The sequence below is a fragment of the Mus caroli genome, chromosome 7 (assembly GCF_900094665.2).
Source record: "Mus caroli chromosome 7, CAROLI_EIJ_v1.1, whole genome shotgun sequence".
NCBI classification, from domain to species: Eukaryota; Metazoa; Chordata; class Mammalia; order Rodentia; family Muridae; genus Mus; species Mus caroli.
Window position 1 is genome coordinate 134,235,892 of NC_034576.1, and position 20,434 is coordinate 134,256,325.

General features: G+C 46.3%; 1 protein-coding gene across 1 annotated transcript in view; it reads right to left on the bottom strand.

The window, feature by feature from the left end:
* Cpxm2 (carboxypeptidase X, M14 family member 2) overlaps window positions 1-20,434 on the bottom strand; it is a 115,032-nt gene that overhangs the window by 11,964 nt on the left and 82,634 nt on the right. The window contains exons 7-10 of the mRNA XM_021166950.1: window positions 14,543-14,631; window positions 5,910-6,033; window positions 3,603-3,799; window positions 1,668-1,847 (exon numbers count right to left, since the gene is read on the bottom strand). Coding sequence (XP_021022609.1) covers window positions 1,668-1,847; window positions 3,603-3,799; window positions 5,910-6,033; window positions 14,543-14,631 — 590 coding nt within the window. The remainder of the gene's footprint in view (window positions 1-1,667; window positions 1,848-3,602; window positions 3,800-5,909; window positions 6,034-14,542; window positions 14,632-20,434) is intronic.

The window sequence follows — 20,434 nt, forward strand, 5'->3', positions numbered from 1 at the left end:
TCAGAACCCACTTAAAATCAAGATGTGGTAATCCTCATCTGTAATCAGCCTACAGAGAGATGGGAGGCAGAGACAAGAGACCTATGGAGAAGGAGCTCCCTGGCCAGTTAGCCTGGGTGTGCCAGTGTGATGCAAAGAGCAGGAAAGATCTGGTCTGACCAAAGCATGGAGAAAGAACTGAGTCCTGAAAGCTGTCATCCACCCCCCACCCCCACCCCTCACCAAGGAGTCTCATGGCACGAATGCACCCACACCCACACATGGACACAATAAACCTGGAAAAGAGATGACTTATTTTAACATGATAATGGTACTATCTGTGGATGTAAAGGACGGCTCCTGCCATTTAGAGATGCCTGTTAAAGCGTTGACAAATAAAATCACATGATGACATACATGTCTGCTTTAGGAAGAAGCGTGAGTTGGCCCATGTCACTGCTGGCGTGAGTGCCTAGAAGCCCTCTACAGCTTCCTTCACTTTTGTACATTTGACTTTTTATGGGGGAAAAAAGATATTAAAGAGGAAAACAAAGATATTAAAGAGGAAAACTGATAATGTTACGAGATTAATTTAAAAGGTTGACGTGGTTTAATACAGGCATGTGAATTGAGTCAGATTATAATAAATGAACGATTGTCACACAAAGATAATTTCAGCAAGACAATGTTGATGCCAGCACAGGAGCACAGAGGGCCACTTACTGTGCAGACAGAAACGCTGACTCGTGGCCACAGCCTGCTTGCAGGGGTTCATTAGACCTGGTTCTGGGCTTGAAGCACACCATAATCCCTGGGTCGGGTTAATTATGGAACACAGCTCAGGGCACAGAATGAATACTGGCCCATGCTGTGAAGCCACAGTTCAACCCAAGACCCAGGTCTCAGTAGGAGTTGCTATACACCTGTGTAATTTCAGCCCCACCCCCACAGCTCACTGCTTCCCATCAGAAAAAGCTTCCTACCCTAAATGACTGGCTCTCATTTCCCTCTCTGTCTTGTTTTAACTGTGCGTGAAGACATAAAAATCTTACTGCTTGGTTTTAATTGTCTTCTCAATGTTTTTTTTTTGATCCAGTTTATGCTCCTAAAACTCATTCCTGATTTTGATAAATGCTATTGCTCTGTCTTACCCACTTTACGATGAAGAGATCGTTTGTCTGTACACGTGATAATGACACTAAGTAACCAGCCTTTTGCTGTAAGGAGCCATGTGCATTGAACACATTTGTACTGTGTTCTGGTACATACATCACCAAAAGTGAAATGGCCACAGGTCACCAGAACTCTGTCTTGTGTGTATCGTAAGTGACACTGTCTATACCTAGCAACTAGTGAAAGCTGATGTCATGGAGGTGTAATTGGCATGGATAAGAATAATGATAGTAAAACATTCATGCATTCCGGGGGTGGTTTTTTGTATGTATGTATGTATGTATGTATGTATGTATGTATGTATGTTTACAACTCTGTAATTATAGAAGTTCAATCAAATGACTCTACCACAAAACCAGCATGAAGGTAACAACGCATACTGTTCTCTACCGTCAGAAAAGATAAGAAAGATGTATTTGTCTTCTTTGTCTGTGCCGTATCCTCATCCTCTGCAGATACCAGCAGGCAACCTTTCACCCTCCTCTGACGCACAAATTAGATCTTTTTCCACTCACTGTGGCGTTCTCAGACAGAAACCACTCAGGGATGGCAATGTAGTGGTTGGGGACCTTCCTTGGGGCATTCTGCTGGTCCTCTGCCTCCCAGAGCAGTGTGTTTAAATCCGGAAAGTTGTTGTTGATATCGATGCCATCATGGGTCCAACGTCCCAGGGACCAGCCTCCCAACTCGGAACCCTGGAGAAGATTCAGAATGCAAAGAGCTCTCAGATTGTAGGAGAACCCAGATGTGTAATGTGTCTGTGTCTGTGTCTGTGTCTGTGTCTGTGTCTGTGTCTGTGTCTGTGTCTGTGTCTGTCTGTGTCTGTGTCTGTGTGTGTCTGTGTCTGTGTCTGTGTCTGTGTCTGTGTCTGTGTCTGTGTCTGTGTCTGTGTCTGTCTGTGTCTGTGTCTGTGTCTGTGTCTGTGTCTGTGTNTGTCTGTGTCTGTGTCTGTGTCTGTGTCAGTGTCTGTGTCTGTGTCTGTGTCTGTGTCTGTGTCTGTGTCTGTCTGTGTCTGTGTCTGTGTCTGCCATGTGCATCTCCAAAGTCTCTGAATTCTCTTGACCCCAGAAAGATATCACAGGAGAATACAGAAAAACCTGCTATGAACATCTGATAAACCACAGACAACACAGTCACCTCACTTCAAAGGTGGATTCCCAGAGGAACACTCCTGCCATATGGCCAAGCCCAAAAGCCTTAGATCTCTTCTTATATCTCTCCCTTCCCATGACCTTCCACTACATGGCTGAACCCTCTAAGAAAGGAAGAAGTCTGGAACTGGAGCATTGCCGAATCACTTACTGTCAATGCAGTACCAATGCGTTCCCCTTGCCCTGCTGGAATTCTGGCTGTAGTGGTGTGTCTTTGACCACACCACTCTGAACATACCCAATCTTATCTGATTTTAGAGGCTAAGCATGGCTTGGCCTGGTTAGTACTTGGATGGGAGTTATTATTTTGACATGTGTGCAGTCAGTCATTTGTGCCAGAACCAACAAACACAACTAAGTGCTGAACTTTGATGTATTTGACAGGAACTGACATTTAGACGGTGCTCTGTTCTATCCCAAATATTGTGAAATATCACTATTGATCCATGGCTTGATTTAATGTAATTGTATACATATGTCTTATATATACATGTGACATATACAAATTCCAAATGATAATTACAACACAAGATATAAGCAATATCTCAGAATAATCAAAACAGTTATCACTAGGGGACAGGTGAGAATGTTAGCTGTAATAACCGAAACCTCAAAAGTGTTCAGCCAACCTGAGGTGCTACTGCCATGGGTGTGTAATAGTGGCAGTACTCATATGGATCTCTAGGAATACACCTCTCTCAGTGTCACCATCGGTTTTAATTCCTGCTCTGTACCCCACCCCCATCCCCCAGAAACCGTTTTACGATGCAAAAAAACAATCAGAAAGAAGGCAAACAGCTCCTCCAGGCAAAAAGCTGCAGACACAGGCTTCCAGCTTCAGCAATGAGATGCTCAGAAAGAAGGGTAAGTGGCTGGGGAGATGGCTCAGTTGATAAAGTACTTGCTGGGCAAGCTTGAATTTAGATCCCCAGGACCCAAGTAAGAATCTAAGTGCAACAGTATGTGCCTGCAATCCCGGTACTGGGAAGGTAGAAACAGGTAGATCCCTAGAACATAATGGCCTAGTCGAATCAGTGCATTTTAAGTTCACCAGGAGACTCTGTCTCAAGAACTAAAGGAGAGAAGCTATTGACAAAGACACCCAACATCCACTTCAAGGCCTCCCCACATACATATATACATAGGTACACGTACTCTCATACATGCACATGCATAGGCACACGTGCACACCTACACACATACATCACTGATATCAAAAACAAGAACTAGGCTAAGCACACCCTTAGAGTTGGGATACCATGCCTGTTTCAGGCAGAGGTGGGACTAGAATGTACTCACTCCTTCATAGGCCTTCTCATAGCCATCAGGATTGAGGGAGGGTAGGATGTGGATTCGAGTCTCCTCCACCAAGCGGACGATGCGTGCATTCTGCGCCAAGTATTCCTGGCAGAGGAACTGCAGCAGCAGCAGCAGCAGCTCTCGGCCCAGAACCTCATTGCCGTGGGCCCCTGCGATGTAGTGGAACTCGGGCTCACCTTGACAGAGACAGACACACAGGCTTCTGCGGGCATCCACATGGGGGCTGGTGAGGTTTGGAAGGACACAAACGACCTTGCAGCCATACTATTTTCCCTTTCAAACAAGCCTCCAAAATTATACTGGGATAATTATTTGAAACCCAAATGCTCAAACAGGTAAGAAAAACTACAGATAGCAAGCCTGAATGACTAGAGCCATGGGATATGGGTTCTTAGCGAGGAAAGACCAAATAGCTCGGTGCCTACCATTATAAGCTAGACATAAAGTGCAGCCATTGCTTTTCTCGTCTATGTTGGGGTTGCTCTTTGTGAATTTCTTATTTACATTTTGCAAGGATTGCAGAGGATGGCCCTTTTGGACAGCAGTGGGAGGAGCTGTCCTTGGTCCTGGCAGGGGCTTCGGGGGAGTTCGATGCCCCAGTGTAGGGGAATGCCAGGGTGGGAAGGTAGGTGGGATGGGGAGCACCCTCATAGAGGCAGGGGAGGGGGAATGGGATAGGGGATTTCCAGAGGGGAGACCTGGAGAGGGGATATTTGAAATGTAAATAAAGAAAATATCCAAAAAAAAAATCTTAAAGGGAATCAGCAAGGACACTTTGGTTAACGATCTGAATATTTTCTCTCTCCCAAAACTTAGTTAGCTTCCTGCTGAGAGGTGCTATAGTTTGTGTGTGTGTGTGTGTGTGTGTGTGTGTGTGTGTGTGTGTGTGTGCACATGCGTGCGCATACATGTGTGTATATAAAATTAGTATTGAAGTCAAGATCCTGGGATAGTATGAAAAGGCAGGACCTATAGAAGGTGAGGATTAGAATCCTAGTAGAATTATCTGTGAGAATATAGCCTTCCACTGCCTTGTATAGTGCAAGAGTTGAGCAGAAAATAAGCTCTTGCCAGACTCCAGATGTGCTGGCATCTTGATCTTCAACTTCCCGGGGTCCACAATTATAAGAAATAAAACCCGGTTGTTTATAAAGGATGCCGTCCTGACTATTCAGTGATAGCTGCTTCACAGACTCAGACTATCCTGCTGGGCATGGCTGACCACACGCCCTTTTCCTCCCTTTGTCAAGCTGCTGTGTGGGAGTAAGCATGGTTTTATCCACAGGTAAGGCCTTTATCCCTGAACGAAGCTCCTGAGATGAACTCTCCCAAGGCAGAGACATGGAGGAACAATAAAGTCAAACAAGTCAGATCTATCCTGGCACCTAACTTTATCAGTGGAACTTGAGAGCCAGGCCAGTTTTACCAACAAGAAAACCAGAGCTCACCCAGCCTGCAAGGACTGGGAGTAGAGATGGCTGTTGAGAAAATAACTAAAGGTAGGTAGCTTTTCAAGGCAATATAGACATTGCTCAAAAGGGAGGGAGGCCCTGCAATTTGAGCCATTCATGAATCAGAGAGTCCTGAATGTTCCCCCTGTAGAGCATCTGTCATGGATCCAGCCATTTTCTCCTTTGTTTTGTGATTGGCCTCAGAAGCAAAGAACACAGTTGAATGTAGTCCCTGTGCAGCAGAAAAAAAAAGGGGGGGGGTGCTTCTAGCTCAGAGAGCTTCACAGCTCTTCTCAGATATGAGAGGCCCAGAACCAAAGTCCACTTGTTGTGTGAAATGATTGTGGGGTGGATGGCTCACACTCAGGGTATGAACACTGTCATGTGGGGTGTGGGGAGATGCCTTCAAGTTAGGTAAGGAGCTATTGGATATACCATTCTCTTGGGAGAGAATGACAGTTGTCATCAGCTGTCAACCGGAGATGAGCCTAGAGCCACCTGGGAAGAAGGAACCTCAGGAAATGCCTACGTCAAAATGGCCTGTGGCCGTGTCTGTGAGGTTATTTTCTTAATTGCTGATTGATATAGGAGGGCCCTGCCCACTGTAAGTGTACCTAGGCAGGTGGTGCTGGACTGTATTCAGAAGATAGCTGAGACATGCAATAAGCAGACTCCTCCCATGGCCTCTGCTTCAGTTCCTGCCTCCGACGCCTGCTTGAGCGCCTCCCCTGCTTTCCTTGGATGGTGAACTTGAGTTGAATCATTTCCTCCCAAGCTCCTGTTGGTTATGATGCTTGTTATAGCAACGGCAGACAAACTAAGACAAAACTCTCACCAACTTCATGTTCCCCAGGATGGTCAGAGATCTCTACCGCATACAACTTCAGGCCCTGGTGGCTTTTGCCAATGTTGTAAATCCTGGTGATATTGGGGCACATTTCATTGACAACCTTCATCAACTGAAAGGCAAGGCAAATGACAGATGTTGAATCATGATGACTGTCCACTAAAAAAGCAGTGCTTCCCAAAAGGAAGCTATCTCCACAGCCTCCCACCCAGCACTCCACTCCTCCCCACAGCCCCACGGCTATACCTGTCCAGAATTCCCTCTCTGGCCTCCTATTCCCCAGGATAATACCCACCTTTCCAGCCAGAACCTATCCTTTAGCCATCAACTCTAAGGAGAAGCGCTTTACCATTGCCTGTCCTGGCTCTGTGCTCCCAGCATACTTGGTTATGATAAAGCCTCTTGCTACACACTGAATGTCTGTGTACCTCAGCTGAAATCTAATAGAGGCAAGAGTATTAAAGGGGAAACGCTGAGTCCAGCAAGATGGCTCAATAGGCGAATACCCTGACCTGAATCTCATCCTGGGGACCCACATACTGGAAGGAGAAAACCAACTCCTACAAGGTGTCCTGTGCCTGCAGCAAGAGCACAGATGCACGCATGTGCTCACATCCTAACACATCTTACAAATAAACGTAATAGAGTTATTTATAAAAAGAAATGAAGCATTGGATGGTAATTATGTCATGTGGGTGCAGACTTCGTAAACAGGATAAGAACCCTTCAAAAGAGACAGAGAACTTGTGTTCTCCATATGTGTAGAGAGGCCACACACACATGAACTAGTAGGGAAGCCCTCCCTCAGTAGGCACTACATTGGCCAGCACCTTGAGCCTAAGTTTTTAGCCTCTAGAACTGCAAACAAGGCACTTTTATTGGCTGCTAGCCAGCTACTTGACATTTCCATTCCAACAGTTTCAACAGAGTAAGGCGTCTTCCTGGGCTGGGATCGTCACCTCTCTCAGATGTTATATGTGGTTATCACCCCCACCCCCCCTGGCTGTCATCAGCTCCTTGGCTGCAGTCAGCACCTTCCTGGCTGTGGCCATGACTTTCTCACTGAGGTTTCCATCTTTCTGAATCAGTCTCCTTGGAGATCAAATTGCACAAATGTGGATTATCTAATAGTACGTTTTCACAATCACTGCATACTTGAAGGTGTCCCTGCCCTTCTGGAGCAAGTGGTATAGCAGGAAGGAACCATGGGATGATCCAGTTCATGAGTGCTAAGTAAGGACCGCATGTGCTGGCCATAGACACAAACCTCATGGGGCCAAATGATGAGCAAAGCAGGCTGCAGTGGGGAACATACCCACACACCATGGTCTAGATTTTAAGAGCAGCTGGTCAACTGGTACCTTTAGTCTGTAGAATGATGTGAGCTGCCAAGGAAGGCAGTGAGATCTCTACTAGTTGAATAAGCTTTGGGTGCAGAGGACAAGAGACATGCTCCTCCCAGAGATTGCCTTACCCCGCATCCCTGACTGATGCTTGTGAGTACTGATGTGCTGGGTGAAAGGTGTTTTGCCATGCCCAGGCACCAGACCCTGGATTAAAGAACACATTTTCTGAGGATCCCACTCTCTACCAGGCACTATACAGAAAGTAAAGACTGCAGAGTTTCAAGGATCATCTCAGGGCATATGTTAAGAACAGAAGGGAGAGCCAGGCACTGGCAGAGCAAAGGAGAACATTCTGACAAGGGTGGGGAGCAGGCAGTACCCATTAGAAGGGCACTGCCACTCTGAAATACAAGTTGAAGCTACACGTGTCCCTTTCTCCTGCAGCATGGAAGATGGCCACAGCACACTTGCCTCGAGTCCCTGCCTAGTAGGCCCTCCAGTGTAGTCACCTGCAGTCAAGGATCCTAGCAGGTTCTGGTTGCCAAGTAAACCACTGTCTTGGGTTCAGACCAAAGATCAGTTCTTCAGGAAAAAGACCTAGGTAGTTTACTGCTAACCTGGCAACAGACACAAGACTCAAGCACAGACCTAGCTACCCTTTCCTGTTACCCTCTCTCTTTCGTGCAGCTAGCACTGAAGAGCACACTGCAGGAAGACTAACGTCATCTCCCCCTGGACACACACTCAGCAATGGATACAAGAAGCTTCGTGGGCTGCATATCTTGAGAATCTCCTTTCTTCCTTGTGTCCTGTCCTTCCCTGCAGGATTTTATCCCAACCCTACTTTCTTGGCCACAGTTGGTGTTAAATAAACTGTGTGTCACTGGATTGTCATACCAAAATCAACCTTCCCTCATACGAACATGAAGACCTGAAGAATATTAACCTTTGGGGAGGCCCTTTATAATTCTCCCTCCTGAGTAGCGCTCTGAAATGCCCTGAAGCATATCTTGGGTGACCACCATCCCCGGGAAGGTCATGGGAATTGATCTGCCTTCTCTTTGCAGAACCAGGAACAACACTATCATAAGCATTATCAGGGAGGAGGCCTGCTACTTTAATATAACTCCGACTTGTGAGGAAAGGTAATTACTTGGTCCTGAAGAGAGTTGGGTATTCTTTTTATGGTATCCAGGTCAGTGATAGCCAATCTTGATGGTCACCTTGGCATCCCTGGGAACTGCCTCCCTCAGACTGGTCTGTGGACATATGAATGGGATGCTTTCTTGATTGCTACTGTATGTAGGAGGGTTCAGCTATCCCTGGGCAGACGACCTTGGGCTGCATAAAGGAGCTGAACAAACCAAGAGAAGCAAGCCAGTAAGCAACATTCCTCCTTAGTTTCTGCTATAGTTCCCGACTACAGGTTTTGCCTTGAGGTCTCTGAACATCTCCTCTCCACGTTGCTTATGGTCCTGGTATCTAACGCAGCAAAAGAAACCAAGCCGGAATAAGCTCTTTAAACAGAGTATGAAGTAGTTTCCTTGGGATCTAGAGCAGGGCTGAAAAAAATGGTTCTGTGGGTCTGAAACATTGTGTGTGTGTGTGTGTGTGTGTGTGTGTGTGTGTGTGTGTGTGATGGTGTACTTGCCACCTCAAAGCCCAACCCCACTGGAAATTTATTAATTGTTAAAATTTGATATAAGAGAGAAGAAGGCAACTAAGGAGAGAATGTTGAGACAGCTCCTTGGGGTGGGAGTGGGGTAATGACACACAGAGAATAGGGTTTGCTGGACTCGTTCACCTCTGAAATAGGAAAGTACATCACCATCCTAGCATCCACCGAAGTCCTCACCTTCTCTCCTTTGCTGAAGAAGATACAATAGCAAGATGCTTTTCTAGTAATCCAATTTTCAGTAATATATCTGAAGGAACCCGTGCATGGAGAATGCTAAAATCACATGCATGATGACACTTGTTGTAGCATGTTTCCTACCTTGCCACAGTCAAAAGCTGGGAGATTTCCAAATGCTTCAAAGCAGGGAGAAGGCTGGTAAACCACAGTGCATCCACTCACCAGCCCATGTGGCAGCACTGGAGACGGCAGGGGGAGGGCCGGATGCTAGGGAACCATCACTGAGAGACATGGGGCAAAGAGGGCTGTATTCTAATCACAGCCTTGCAGAATCTGTCAACAGGAGTTCAAGTACTGGAGGGATAGCAACCTATTGCTGTAGTTTGAGTGAATGTGGTCCCCAAATTCATAAGGTGGAATCCAAAGCCCAATTCCATAATATGGATGGGTGGGGATTTTTCCAGGGGGATGATTACGTAACATAAGTTCTGCCATTATCAGATGAATGAGCATCCTTATGAAAGGATTGGAGGAAACTAGGAAGGCTATTTGCCTTTCCACCTTCCTCATGATGACCCAGAAACAAGGCACCAGCAGTCCTCACTAGGCACCGATTGCTGGTGTCATGATTCTAGGCCATCAATCTTAAGAACTATGAAAAAATCAACTTCTATTGTTTGGAAATTACTCAACCTCTGGACTTTAGTAGATCTGTGAACAGCGGTGACAAGGCAGATGTGAAGACTGCTGACTCACCAGTACAGTGAGTCTATGGAGGGTTCATGAGATTTGGGGTTCTGTTGATAAAAGGATACTGAGCAGTGAATGGAAGTGCTTCTTTTAAAAAATTGTTTAAAGCAGAAGATGAAAAGTTTTCTTCTATTCTCTGAAGAAACTACCTCTAAGCCAATGAAAATGAAATTCCCCATGGAAAGAAGAGGGAAGAAAGCATGGTGAAGACTTTGGTTATCTGGACTGCCAGGCCTACTACTTTGCCTGGATTCCCACCATCACCACCTGTCCTCATGCTCAGGCTGACCACACAGCATGGGGGTAGACTCAGCTCATTTCCCTCCTCGTGGTCCAATGTCCCTGGCTATCCTCAGCCACCACGTACATCAATACTGCCAGCCAGCAATTCTACAACTCCTGATTCCTCCTTAACTGTTGTTTACCTGCACCATATGAAACAACAGCCACCCTGCAGCTCCTGAACATCTGGGGTGTGCCATATCATGTCTCAAAACAAAGATAAGATACACTTTCCTGGGAATCCTATACCTTTCCTACCTGAGAAAGGCAAGCCATTCCTCAACAAGAGCATGCCACACCCTAACGTAAATATACCTAACAGCTATATTTTGGTTCAGGTCAACTATCCTCCTCAAAAATGCCTCTCTTACACCCCAATCCCAAAAGTTCCTTTCCTAGGAGTTGTGGCTGAACTTACTAGCCTTCCTTCCACATAGGGAGGGAACACAGCTCACTTAGGACCTGTCTTCTTTCCCAGCACCTACCTGATACCTTTGCTCCCTCCCTTTTATTCTTGCTGGCCTCTTTGTTTGGACAGAGACAATCGGTCTTCATCCCTCTCTGTCTGCTAAAGTCTGTCAACAATCCAGATGTCAACTGGTCCCCAGTTATGGCCGAAGCTTCTGGCAGCCATGAGCAAGCAACTCATCTGTCCCCATCCCATTTGTCATCAAGCACAGGTATGCTAAATTTCATATTATAGACTTGTGGTAAGTGACAGGGCCATGGTCCCCATCATTCCAAGTTAAGGAGATGAAAACAAATGTATATTTAAACAAGTAACCAGGGGGTTATAAATACACACACTAGGAATGCCTCCAATGTTCTCTTGGCACAATTCTCTCTGCCTCAAAGTATGGGTGTTTGGATAGATTTCACCTGCTTCTCTGCCTTCCCCACCTCTTGCCCCTTCTCTCTGCCTGGAACATGTAGCTCAGTGCTCTAAAGGCATATGTTGCATGGGAGTGACCCACACTCTCATCGCTGTCCTCTTACAGCGTGATGAGTGTCTCTACTCTTTTTTTTTTTTTTTGGTTCCTTCTTATTGCTGCCTCTCATTTTATTGTTGGCTATAAATGTCTCTTTCAGTAGTAGGCTAAGCCAACTATCCTCTCTGAGGTAGAAATATTTCTACAGCCACCTAGAAGACTCCATCGAAGGAGAGGGCTGGCAATTCTGTCTTCTCATCCAGCCCCAAGAACCAGCGATCTACATGCCAATGGCTTCTGGTCCGAGTACTCAACTGGGACTGAGAAATGCTCCCTGGACAGTTTCCAACTCAGTGATTTTGGGCAGTAAGACTTCAGAGGTGACTCAGGGTGGCTGTAATGGTGACCCTGAGCTCTGCCATCTCCTGAGTGGTGGTCATCATAGCCACCTCATATATAAAGCACATACTGCTAGCTCTCCCCAGAGGGCCCCAGGGATGCACGTGGGATAGCAAGATCTCCGTCGCAGGGACTCTGAGCAGTCAGCTCACTTAGCATACACCTGAAGCTCACTGTGCCAACTAAACTGATACTTGTCTCACTGCTGGGTGTGAAGAGATGCCTTGGGACACCCATCGAGCAAGGCTATGTTAACCCACCAGGGCTCCTGAAGACAGAATGGTGGGCAGAGCCATAAAAATACCCCGAGAAAGTGGAGCAGCAGGCATGAGTCACCAACCTCACGTCCAACCACATTATCTCTGTTTTTGAAGAGCAAGACAGTAAGAGGAGTTCTTTAGCACATCCCACTTCTATGTCTGTGCTGACAGGTGTCTGGAAGCCGTGCGTATCTCAAGTTAAATGACAGTGACACAAGCCAGGCATGCTCATTCCATGGAACTGAAGGTCAGCCTGATAACTCTGATCTCAGAAACACCTCCGGCCTTTGTTCTGGGCAGCTGGCTCTGTCTGTCAGCCCACAAGACCTCCCTCTGAGGGACATTAACTAGACTTTGGTGAGTCCTTACTTGCCAATGTAATCCTGAGGTTATTTCTGCATATCATCTTTAGTCACATACTTTCCAGCACACTGTTGTAGACCGCTGTCTTCTGAGCATTACCAGCCACCATTGTCTTCAACAGGGCAGCTATGACTACTTGTCAGAGACCCTCAAGTTCCAGCCCATTGACCGTTGACCTCCCCTCATAGGAGGAAGGAGCAGGGCCATTGGACTGTTCTCTGAGAGCCCAGCCATTTCTTCCTGTGCCTCCCTGTCAGGTGAATGTTATTCGATTCTAACTGCATGTGGCCCTGTCTTGAAGGTACTGGGGTATACAGAAAGCAGAAGGTTAAGTGAAGCTGTTGGAGGACCCTGCCTACACAGCTATGAAGAAATTGTTATTCATTCTGGGCTGAAACTTCCTGTTGAAGCAGCTGCTTTAATATCACCTATATTCCTGTAAGTAACCCCTAACTCATACTCTGTACGGAAGCCTAATAAACTCTTTGCTTTAGCAAGTTGGATGCCAGTGAAAACAAATTCTGTCGTTGGTACTTTATCTGCGGGGAACAGACTTTTGTCTACCCAGGAAACATGCAATCCACATACTGGGTGTGAATGAGGCACAGGACTTCTGAGACAATGAACCGAGGTCAGGTGCTGCTGCCCCTTTGGCCTTCTTAGGGGTGTTGTAGCCAGCACACACAGGCTGACACAGCTCAGAGTTACTGAGACTCAGGAACAGTCTGAGAAAATCCTACTTGATCACCAATTCCTGCTACCTGGACTCAGATTCCTAACAAAGCCAATCATGGGTTCTGAGGCCTGGCTGTACAGAAGCATGGAACAACTTCTTGAACACTTCCACTAAGATTTCCACTTCACTGTGTCTGAGGTGGCTCACATATAGATATTTTATAAATCTTCCAGGTCACACATGCCATGATACAACTCACAGACCATGTGAAGCGTAAGAAGAAGAAAGACCAAAGTGTGGATGCTCCCATCCTACTTAGAAGGGGGAACAAAATAATCACAGGATGTAGAGGGAAGAAAGGACCTTGGAAGGAGAGAGGAGGGAGAGGGAAAGGGGGGGCAGGATCAGGTATGGGAAGAGACAGGAGAGAAGTACAGAGGGCCAGGAAATTGAACAGAAATATGTAGCAGTGGTGGATGGGGAACTGGGGGCAGCCACTAGAAAGGCCCAGATGCTAGGGAAGCAAAAGGTTTCCAGGACCCAACAGGGATGACGTTAGCCAAAATACCCAACAAAGGGGAGATAGACCCTGAGGAGACCATCTTCAGGAGATAGGCACAGCCTCCAGTTGAGGGATGGGGCCACATAACCATCTCAAAAGGAAATGCAGGGACAAAAACATAGAGCAGAGAGTGAAGAAAATGCCATCTAGAGACCACCCCACCTAGGGATCCATCCCATCTGCAGACACCAAACCCCAAACACTATTGCTAATGCCAAGAAATGTTTGCTGATGGGAGCCTGGTATAGCTATCCCCTGAGAGGCTTTGCCAGCACCTGAACAATACAGATGTGGATGCTTACAGCCAACCATCCAACTGAGTACAGGGACCCCAATGGAGGAGTTAGGGGAAGGACTGAAGGAGCTGAAGGGAGATTGCAACCCCATAGGAAGAACAACAATATCAACTAACTGGCTTCCCCCAACACACACACACACAGCAAAGCTCCCAAGGTCTAAACCACTAACCAAAGAGTATACATGGCTCCAGCTACATATATAGCAGAGGACTGCCATATCTGGCATCAATGGGAGGGGAGGACCTTGGTCCTGTGGAGGCTATATACCTCAGTTTAAGAGGATGCTAGAGAGGTGAGAAGGGAATGGGTGGATGGGTGGGGAAGCACTCTCATAGAGGCAAAGCAAGGGGGAGATGGGAGGAAGAACTTTTGAAGGGGAAACTGGGAAGGGGGACAACATTTGAAGTATAAATAAAATAACCAATAAAAAATTTCTAGGTCACTCTAGTGGACAACCAAGATTAAGCTAAAAATCTGAATATTGTGGTAAGAGGTAAGAGTGCTATATAGTACCACCGTGACTCAGTTTCTCCATTGATAAGAGAAGGTGATTACAGTCCCTACTGTCCTGGGCTTTTAAAAGCACTGAAGACATTAATGGAGGTCAATTGTGGAAGCACTCAGACCCATGAGAAGGCCTCCTGTTTTACCATGAGCACCCTCTCACCCTCAAGTCCACAGTCATTAACTTCCTTCAGCCAGTGACCCAGCTCAAACACACAGAAGCTTTAGGGACTAAAGACTTCAGTGACAAACATCTAGTTTTAAGCCCCATTTCAGCCATTTCCTAGCAGAGGAGGCCCCGTTTGGCTGCCCAGAGGGATCATACATAGTGCTTATCAGTTCATGCCCTGATGGTCTCTTTAAAAGTCATATCGAATCCCCACACTCTGGTCTTACCTGGCGCATTTCCTTATAGTTGTGGTGCTTAAAATCCAGGTCATCAGTGGTGGTCATCTCATTACGTCGGTGATAATAGTTATTAGGATCTAGGGAGAGAAAGATGGTTGGGAATTCACTCACAGTCAGTCATGACATCCCTGCCCAGAGCCTTGTGTGTGTGGTGACAGTAGAGACAGAGAGCTGAACTCCTAACATTTGGCTCCGAGGCAAGGGAGCCAAGTCACCAGGAAGCATGTGGGAGTTGGAGCTGTGTGGTGATTAAGAGTGTACAGTCACAAGGCCCGCGCCTAAATCTCTATTTAGTGCTGCGTGACCCTGGACGAGCCACTTGAACAGTGTGTGCCTTACTTTTTTCACCTATTTGTTGGCTTACAGTGAGCAGTAGAAGAGAGATATGTAGAAGAGATAGCCTGTGTGCCTAGTCCACTGTCAGTACTAAATAAATAGGAAGTTCAAAACCACACTGCTATACTAGGAGACATTAGGAAGCACAGGCTCCTTCTTAATCTCTTAGCTGGGATGCAGTTCTTGTCATTCTTCCTAATAGAAGCTCAACATGTGAGGATCCCCTCTTTCTGCCTCTCAGAATTCTCGTGCCCCCACCACCACCTAGTCACAGGAGCAGGCCAAACCTATCACAGCACCCAGTTGCCCTGACTGTGCCAGCAGAGGCAAAGCTCTTTGGCACAGAGGAATAGACAGTGATAAACGATGCTGATAAACTGCCCTCTTGCTGTGGTGGCCACCTGACCATGAAAGAACTGGTCCCAGTACAACCTTGGTGACCAGCAGGACACAGAGGCACAATGGCAACAGAAGCTCCTGGTCAGCCAACCTTGAAGCCAATCCTTCTATGACACTTAGAACCAGAAGCACCAGCTGTAGTTTCCATATGAAATGTCCTTATAGCCTCACATCCCTAGCTAGTGGCATATTTTAAGATGTAGTAGAATATTTAGTAGGGATGGCATAGATATAGAAACTAGGGGGTGCCTTTGAAGGTTACATGTGGTCCAGAGCCCCCTTCTCTCTCTCTCCCTCTCTCTCTCTCTCTCTCTCTCTCTCTCTCTCTCTCTCTCTCTCTCTCTCTCTCTCCCTCCTGCCTACTGTATGGTGAAGGGCATTCTCAACCACGTGTTTCCACAGCGGTGGTGTTCCATCTCACCATAGGCCCAGTCAATGGAGCCAAGAACAGTGTTCCAGAAACCTCTGGTGCTTGATCCAAAATTGATCTTCCCTCCTCATAAGTTGTTTATGACAAGTATTTTGTCATAGAGATGAAAGTCTTACTGACACAGCAGCCTCAGAGCTATGACAGAGTGTAATAACAGAGGTAATCCTGAGGACAGGGCCTCTGGCTCAGGGAGCACAGATTGCTCTCCCTGGCCCCTTTTCATTTAACCTGACTTTTCTTTTTAATTCCTATTTGTTGCGTATATTATTCCAAAAGAAAGACCATACAGAGGAAAGAGGGCAAGGAGGAGGAAGGATATGAACAAGACTGACAAGAAGGGACTCTGAGTCTGCCCTGATGTCCATGTCCTCATCTGAGGGAGGATGGCAGAGGTCCACAGCCCTTGGTCATTATGCTGACATTTCCCACTAGAGGATTCAGTCACCAAGTCTCAGTCAGAACAGAGTCACTGCCCTGACCCCACACAAAGAACACCCAGAGCTTCAGAAGGCTACAACAGCTTGGTCTCCACACAAGTGGCTCAAAGGCCCATTCCAAAAGTAGGGGCAATGGCAGAAATAGCCAAAGGACCCCTGTGATGTTAGGATCAGCAGAGAGCAATGTCCCCAGACTAGGAGCACTGGCCACCTAATAGACCTCAGCCCTGCCAAATCAGATTCCACACCATAACCAATCCCAGATGACTCTCTGCATGAGAAGCACCATGTCATGACTACATCACAGAGGCAGGAAGGAGGGATCAGCACCTGCTTCACACACCCACAGCAGCTAGTCCTTTGGTGCCCCTAATAAAAGGCTTTAGCCTTGGAAACTGAAGCCATGTATGACAAATTAGGAGTCACATGAGAATCAGATAGCATTACATCTTCATGAGAGAGCTAGCAATACTGTCAGAAACAAGTAACTGTCATGGAAGGCAGTAGCTTGCAGAAGGAAGATAGACATTTCTTCCAGGCAAGAAAGCCAAGGCCATCTGGGCTCTGCCAAGGCCCCATTTATTTCTCATGGGCTGCCCATGCCTTTGAAAAGAGGTTTCCAGGTCCATGGGTTCCAAAGCCAAGGTGAGAGGAAACAATTGTTTTTGGGTTTGCCCTTTAGTGACACTGAGTTCAACATGCTGTTTTCTAAGAGCTATTCAACACTCACCCTCTGCCTCAGGGGTGTCTTTCCAGAGGATTTGAAAGCCCCCTTTTTCTCAAACATCAGCTATGCCTTCAAGACTGTGAAAAGGAGTTAAAGAAAAAGTTCAGAGCTCTACGTACAAAAAATTTCTTGTTTAGGAAATTTCCTTTCCTTCCTTCCTTCCTTCCTTCCTTCCTTCCTTCCTTCCTTCCTTCCTTCCTCCCTCCCTCCCTCCCTCCCTCCCTCCCTCCCTGGAAACTAGACAATATATTGAAAGATCCAGGACAAGATGTAGAACTGTATCAATATACTAATATCTTTCACGATGCTGACTCTTCCATATTAAATAAATACTTCTTTCTCTCTCTCTCTCTCACTCTCTCTCGCTCTCTCCTCTCTCTCTCTGTTTTTTTTTTTGTTTTCTTTTTTTTTACTTAACAAAGTTTTATTGAGAACTTCTAAAGAGTTCATCTCTCAGTTTTAAAATTAAGAATTGAGCTCAGATTGGCTATCAGCCATCTGCTGCTCTCCCTGGCTTCCTTATGTTCCAAGAGTCCCTTTCTCCCACTGGCACCTATTTCATGTGGTTCAGAGGTGTCTTGCCTCATGTGCTCCCGTGCAAGCCTGTGACCCAGGCCCAGGCTGTGAACCCATTAGCAAGCTCAGCTAGTCACTAGCTTAGAGATGACCTTGGGACAAAAGTCACACTCTCAGTGCAGCCATCCCCACTGGGACCAAGATCTTCGAAAGGAGTGCCCCTCCCTTTGGCTGTCAGAACATTGCAACAATGGTCCTCAAGGAACTGAATTCTCTCCAAGAATCTCAAGCTAGGAAAGGGACAAGTTGGAAGCCCTGTGATGGCCAGAGGAGACACTCTCCTCCCAAGAGGAACACCCAGTTCAGAGCACCTCGCACCAGAGACTGGATTTTAGACAATGATGCACCATGACCATAAATGTTCAAAGTTATGTATAAGTCCTGCCCTCTATTTAAACCTTAACCTCAAGTCAGGACCCATAAAATGGGCTTGGGGATTCACTGCACCTCACTGTTTTTTTTTCCCAGGAGACCACACTAGATCTCCTCTCTCTGCATTGTACTGTGCCTTGTCTCTTTAACAGGAGCAATGAGCATGGGTTTCTAAGTCTAGCTCATAAGGGCTATCAGGGCCCAGGTTCTGGCCCTAATTACTCTAATGACATCAGAGCTTGTAGGAATGTCTCTTTCTTCTGGGGTCACATAGATGGCAAGAACTGGAGTGCCAGTGACAACCTGTTAGTCTGCAAGAGGCTCCAAGACTTTCCTGACCACAGCAAGAAGTCCCCGAGATATTAGCTGCACCCCTGCCTAAAGCCCATCACACCCACCCCTGCAATTTTCATTTGTCAGCCAAGTTTTTCTTCTTAAGTGAAGTAGGACTTAAGTGAGTAGGACTTCCGGCATTTGAAGCAGAAGTCCTGACTGGCTGATTCCATCTCTGTGCCTTTATTGCCACAGATGCAGTTCTGGCAAGCCAGCTTCCTGCCTCGTTCCACGTGGTTAATTTTCAAGATCCTTTGTACTAAAACCCAGTGATTCCTGGGGGGACTCCTTACCTACAGGGAGAGAAAACTCCAGGCACGGCACCTAAAATCCTTCATCCAGCCTACTCACTTCATTAACTTAGTCCAACCTTCTGTTCTCGACATACCAGCCTACTAATTCTGCTGCCTGAGTCACCGTGTCTGTTGTGTGGTCTCACAGGGATACTAGGCAAGAAGGAAGAGAAGGGGAGGACTCTGTAGACATCTGATACCCTGGCACTGCTGGGGATATGTGAAGGTCAGTATTCACATACCTCTGGGGCAATGCGTATTATCTGTAGTCATTTTTTAAAAGATTTAATTAATTATTTATTTATTTATTTATTTAATGCATATGAGTACACATGGCTGTCTTCACACACACCAGAAGAGGTCATTGGATTCCATTACAGATGGTTGTGAGTCACCATGTGGTTGCAGGGAATTGACTCACGACCTCTGGAAGAGCAGTCCGTACTCTCAACAGCTGAGCATCTCTCCAGTTATCAGTGGTCATTTACTCCTTGGTACACAATGCCCTTTACTCATGGCATGGTCAGAGGTCATTGACCCTTTTATACAAGTGGTTACCAGGTACCTCTCATGGTGGATTCCATTGAGACAAGACCCTTCCTTCTCTAAAGAGAACATTTTGTTTTATGTCCTAAGAAAGAGACAAATTGAAGCCAAAATGGGGGAAAAAAAAAAGGACTCTCCAGGGGATGAGATAAAAAGTGAGAAGAGTCATCTCCCCCTTAATGAGATGCAGACCCCAATGCCCAGATTTAAAATGCTGTAATAAAGATCTCTAAGTAGCTTGCTATTCCTGTTCATGAACTAGTCTTCCATAATTTGATTTAAATGAGCCAGCACTAGCCCTAGGGAGTAAGAAAGAGGAACAGGCTACCTATAACTACTCCTAAAGTTAAAGGCAACCAACCACAGGGGCTTTAAACAAAGCTAACATGTAAGCTAGCAACAGGAAGTAGCTTGCACTTGCTGTGGGTGACAGTAGTTAGTTATCATTCCTTCCAGAATTCTAAGATACAGAACAAGTCTTAGTTGATGGGCAGACATGATGAAGCCAAATAATATGAAAGTTGAATATTTCCTCTCCTTAGGGTCACTGAGGCTTGCCTGCTACCAACCTCACTCCAGGACCAGAACTAGATGAGCACACACAGCATTCTCCTCTGGAGGACTCTGAAGTCGAACACATACACACACATCCACCTTGATAGGCTTCAAAGGGTGGAGCATTGCTGTCACACCCAAGGCTTACAGATCCTGAGACAAGAACCATTTTACACTACCTTCAGTAAAAGCTACAAAGAACAAAGGTCCTACGTGCATAGCTTCCCCCCCCCCCTTCCTAGAGTGCTATCTTACCTCTCCAAGGTGTAGCGTTCACCTGTGTTCTATTAAGAGTGACTTCCTATTCCCCTCCTTCCCCAACACCTTGAGTATGATGTCAAGGTGTTCTTCTTTCTAGAGCTAACAAATTGTCCCCAAGGGCACTTCTGTGTCCATTCTTAAACTCTTTTTGTTTTACTTTGTTTTGTCAATTTAAAACAAAGTCTCTCTCTAACTTAGGCTGCCCTAGAATTTACCACACAGGCCAGGCCCACCTCAGTCTCTGGAGCACTGGGATCCTGGGCAGGCGCTACCATATCCAGCTTCTGAATTTTTTTGATATCAATGAAAAAAAACAACCACCTGCAAAAAAGACTCTGTGCCACCAGTCACATGCTATACAGCAAGTGGAGAGCCAGTGCTGGTTTTCCTAGAACTGTTCTGTCTGGTTTCAAGCAGATCAAGATAGTTGGTCACATGATTTAATGAATCAAGTGCAGGAAGCAGATCTCCTTTCCTATGACATAAATGATAAATATCTTCCTCAACAAAATCAGGGTTGGGGAGGCAGAAATCCGGCCTACATAGGGCCACAAGCCTCTTCCGGTCAGAAAAGCACCGGGGTAGCTAGGGCGCAGGGTCGGCTGACACTCGCCA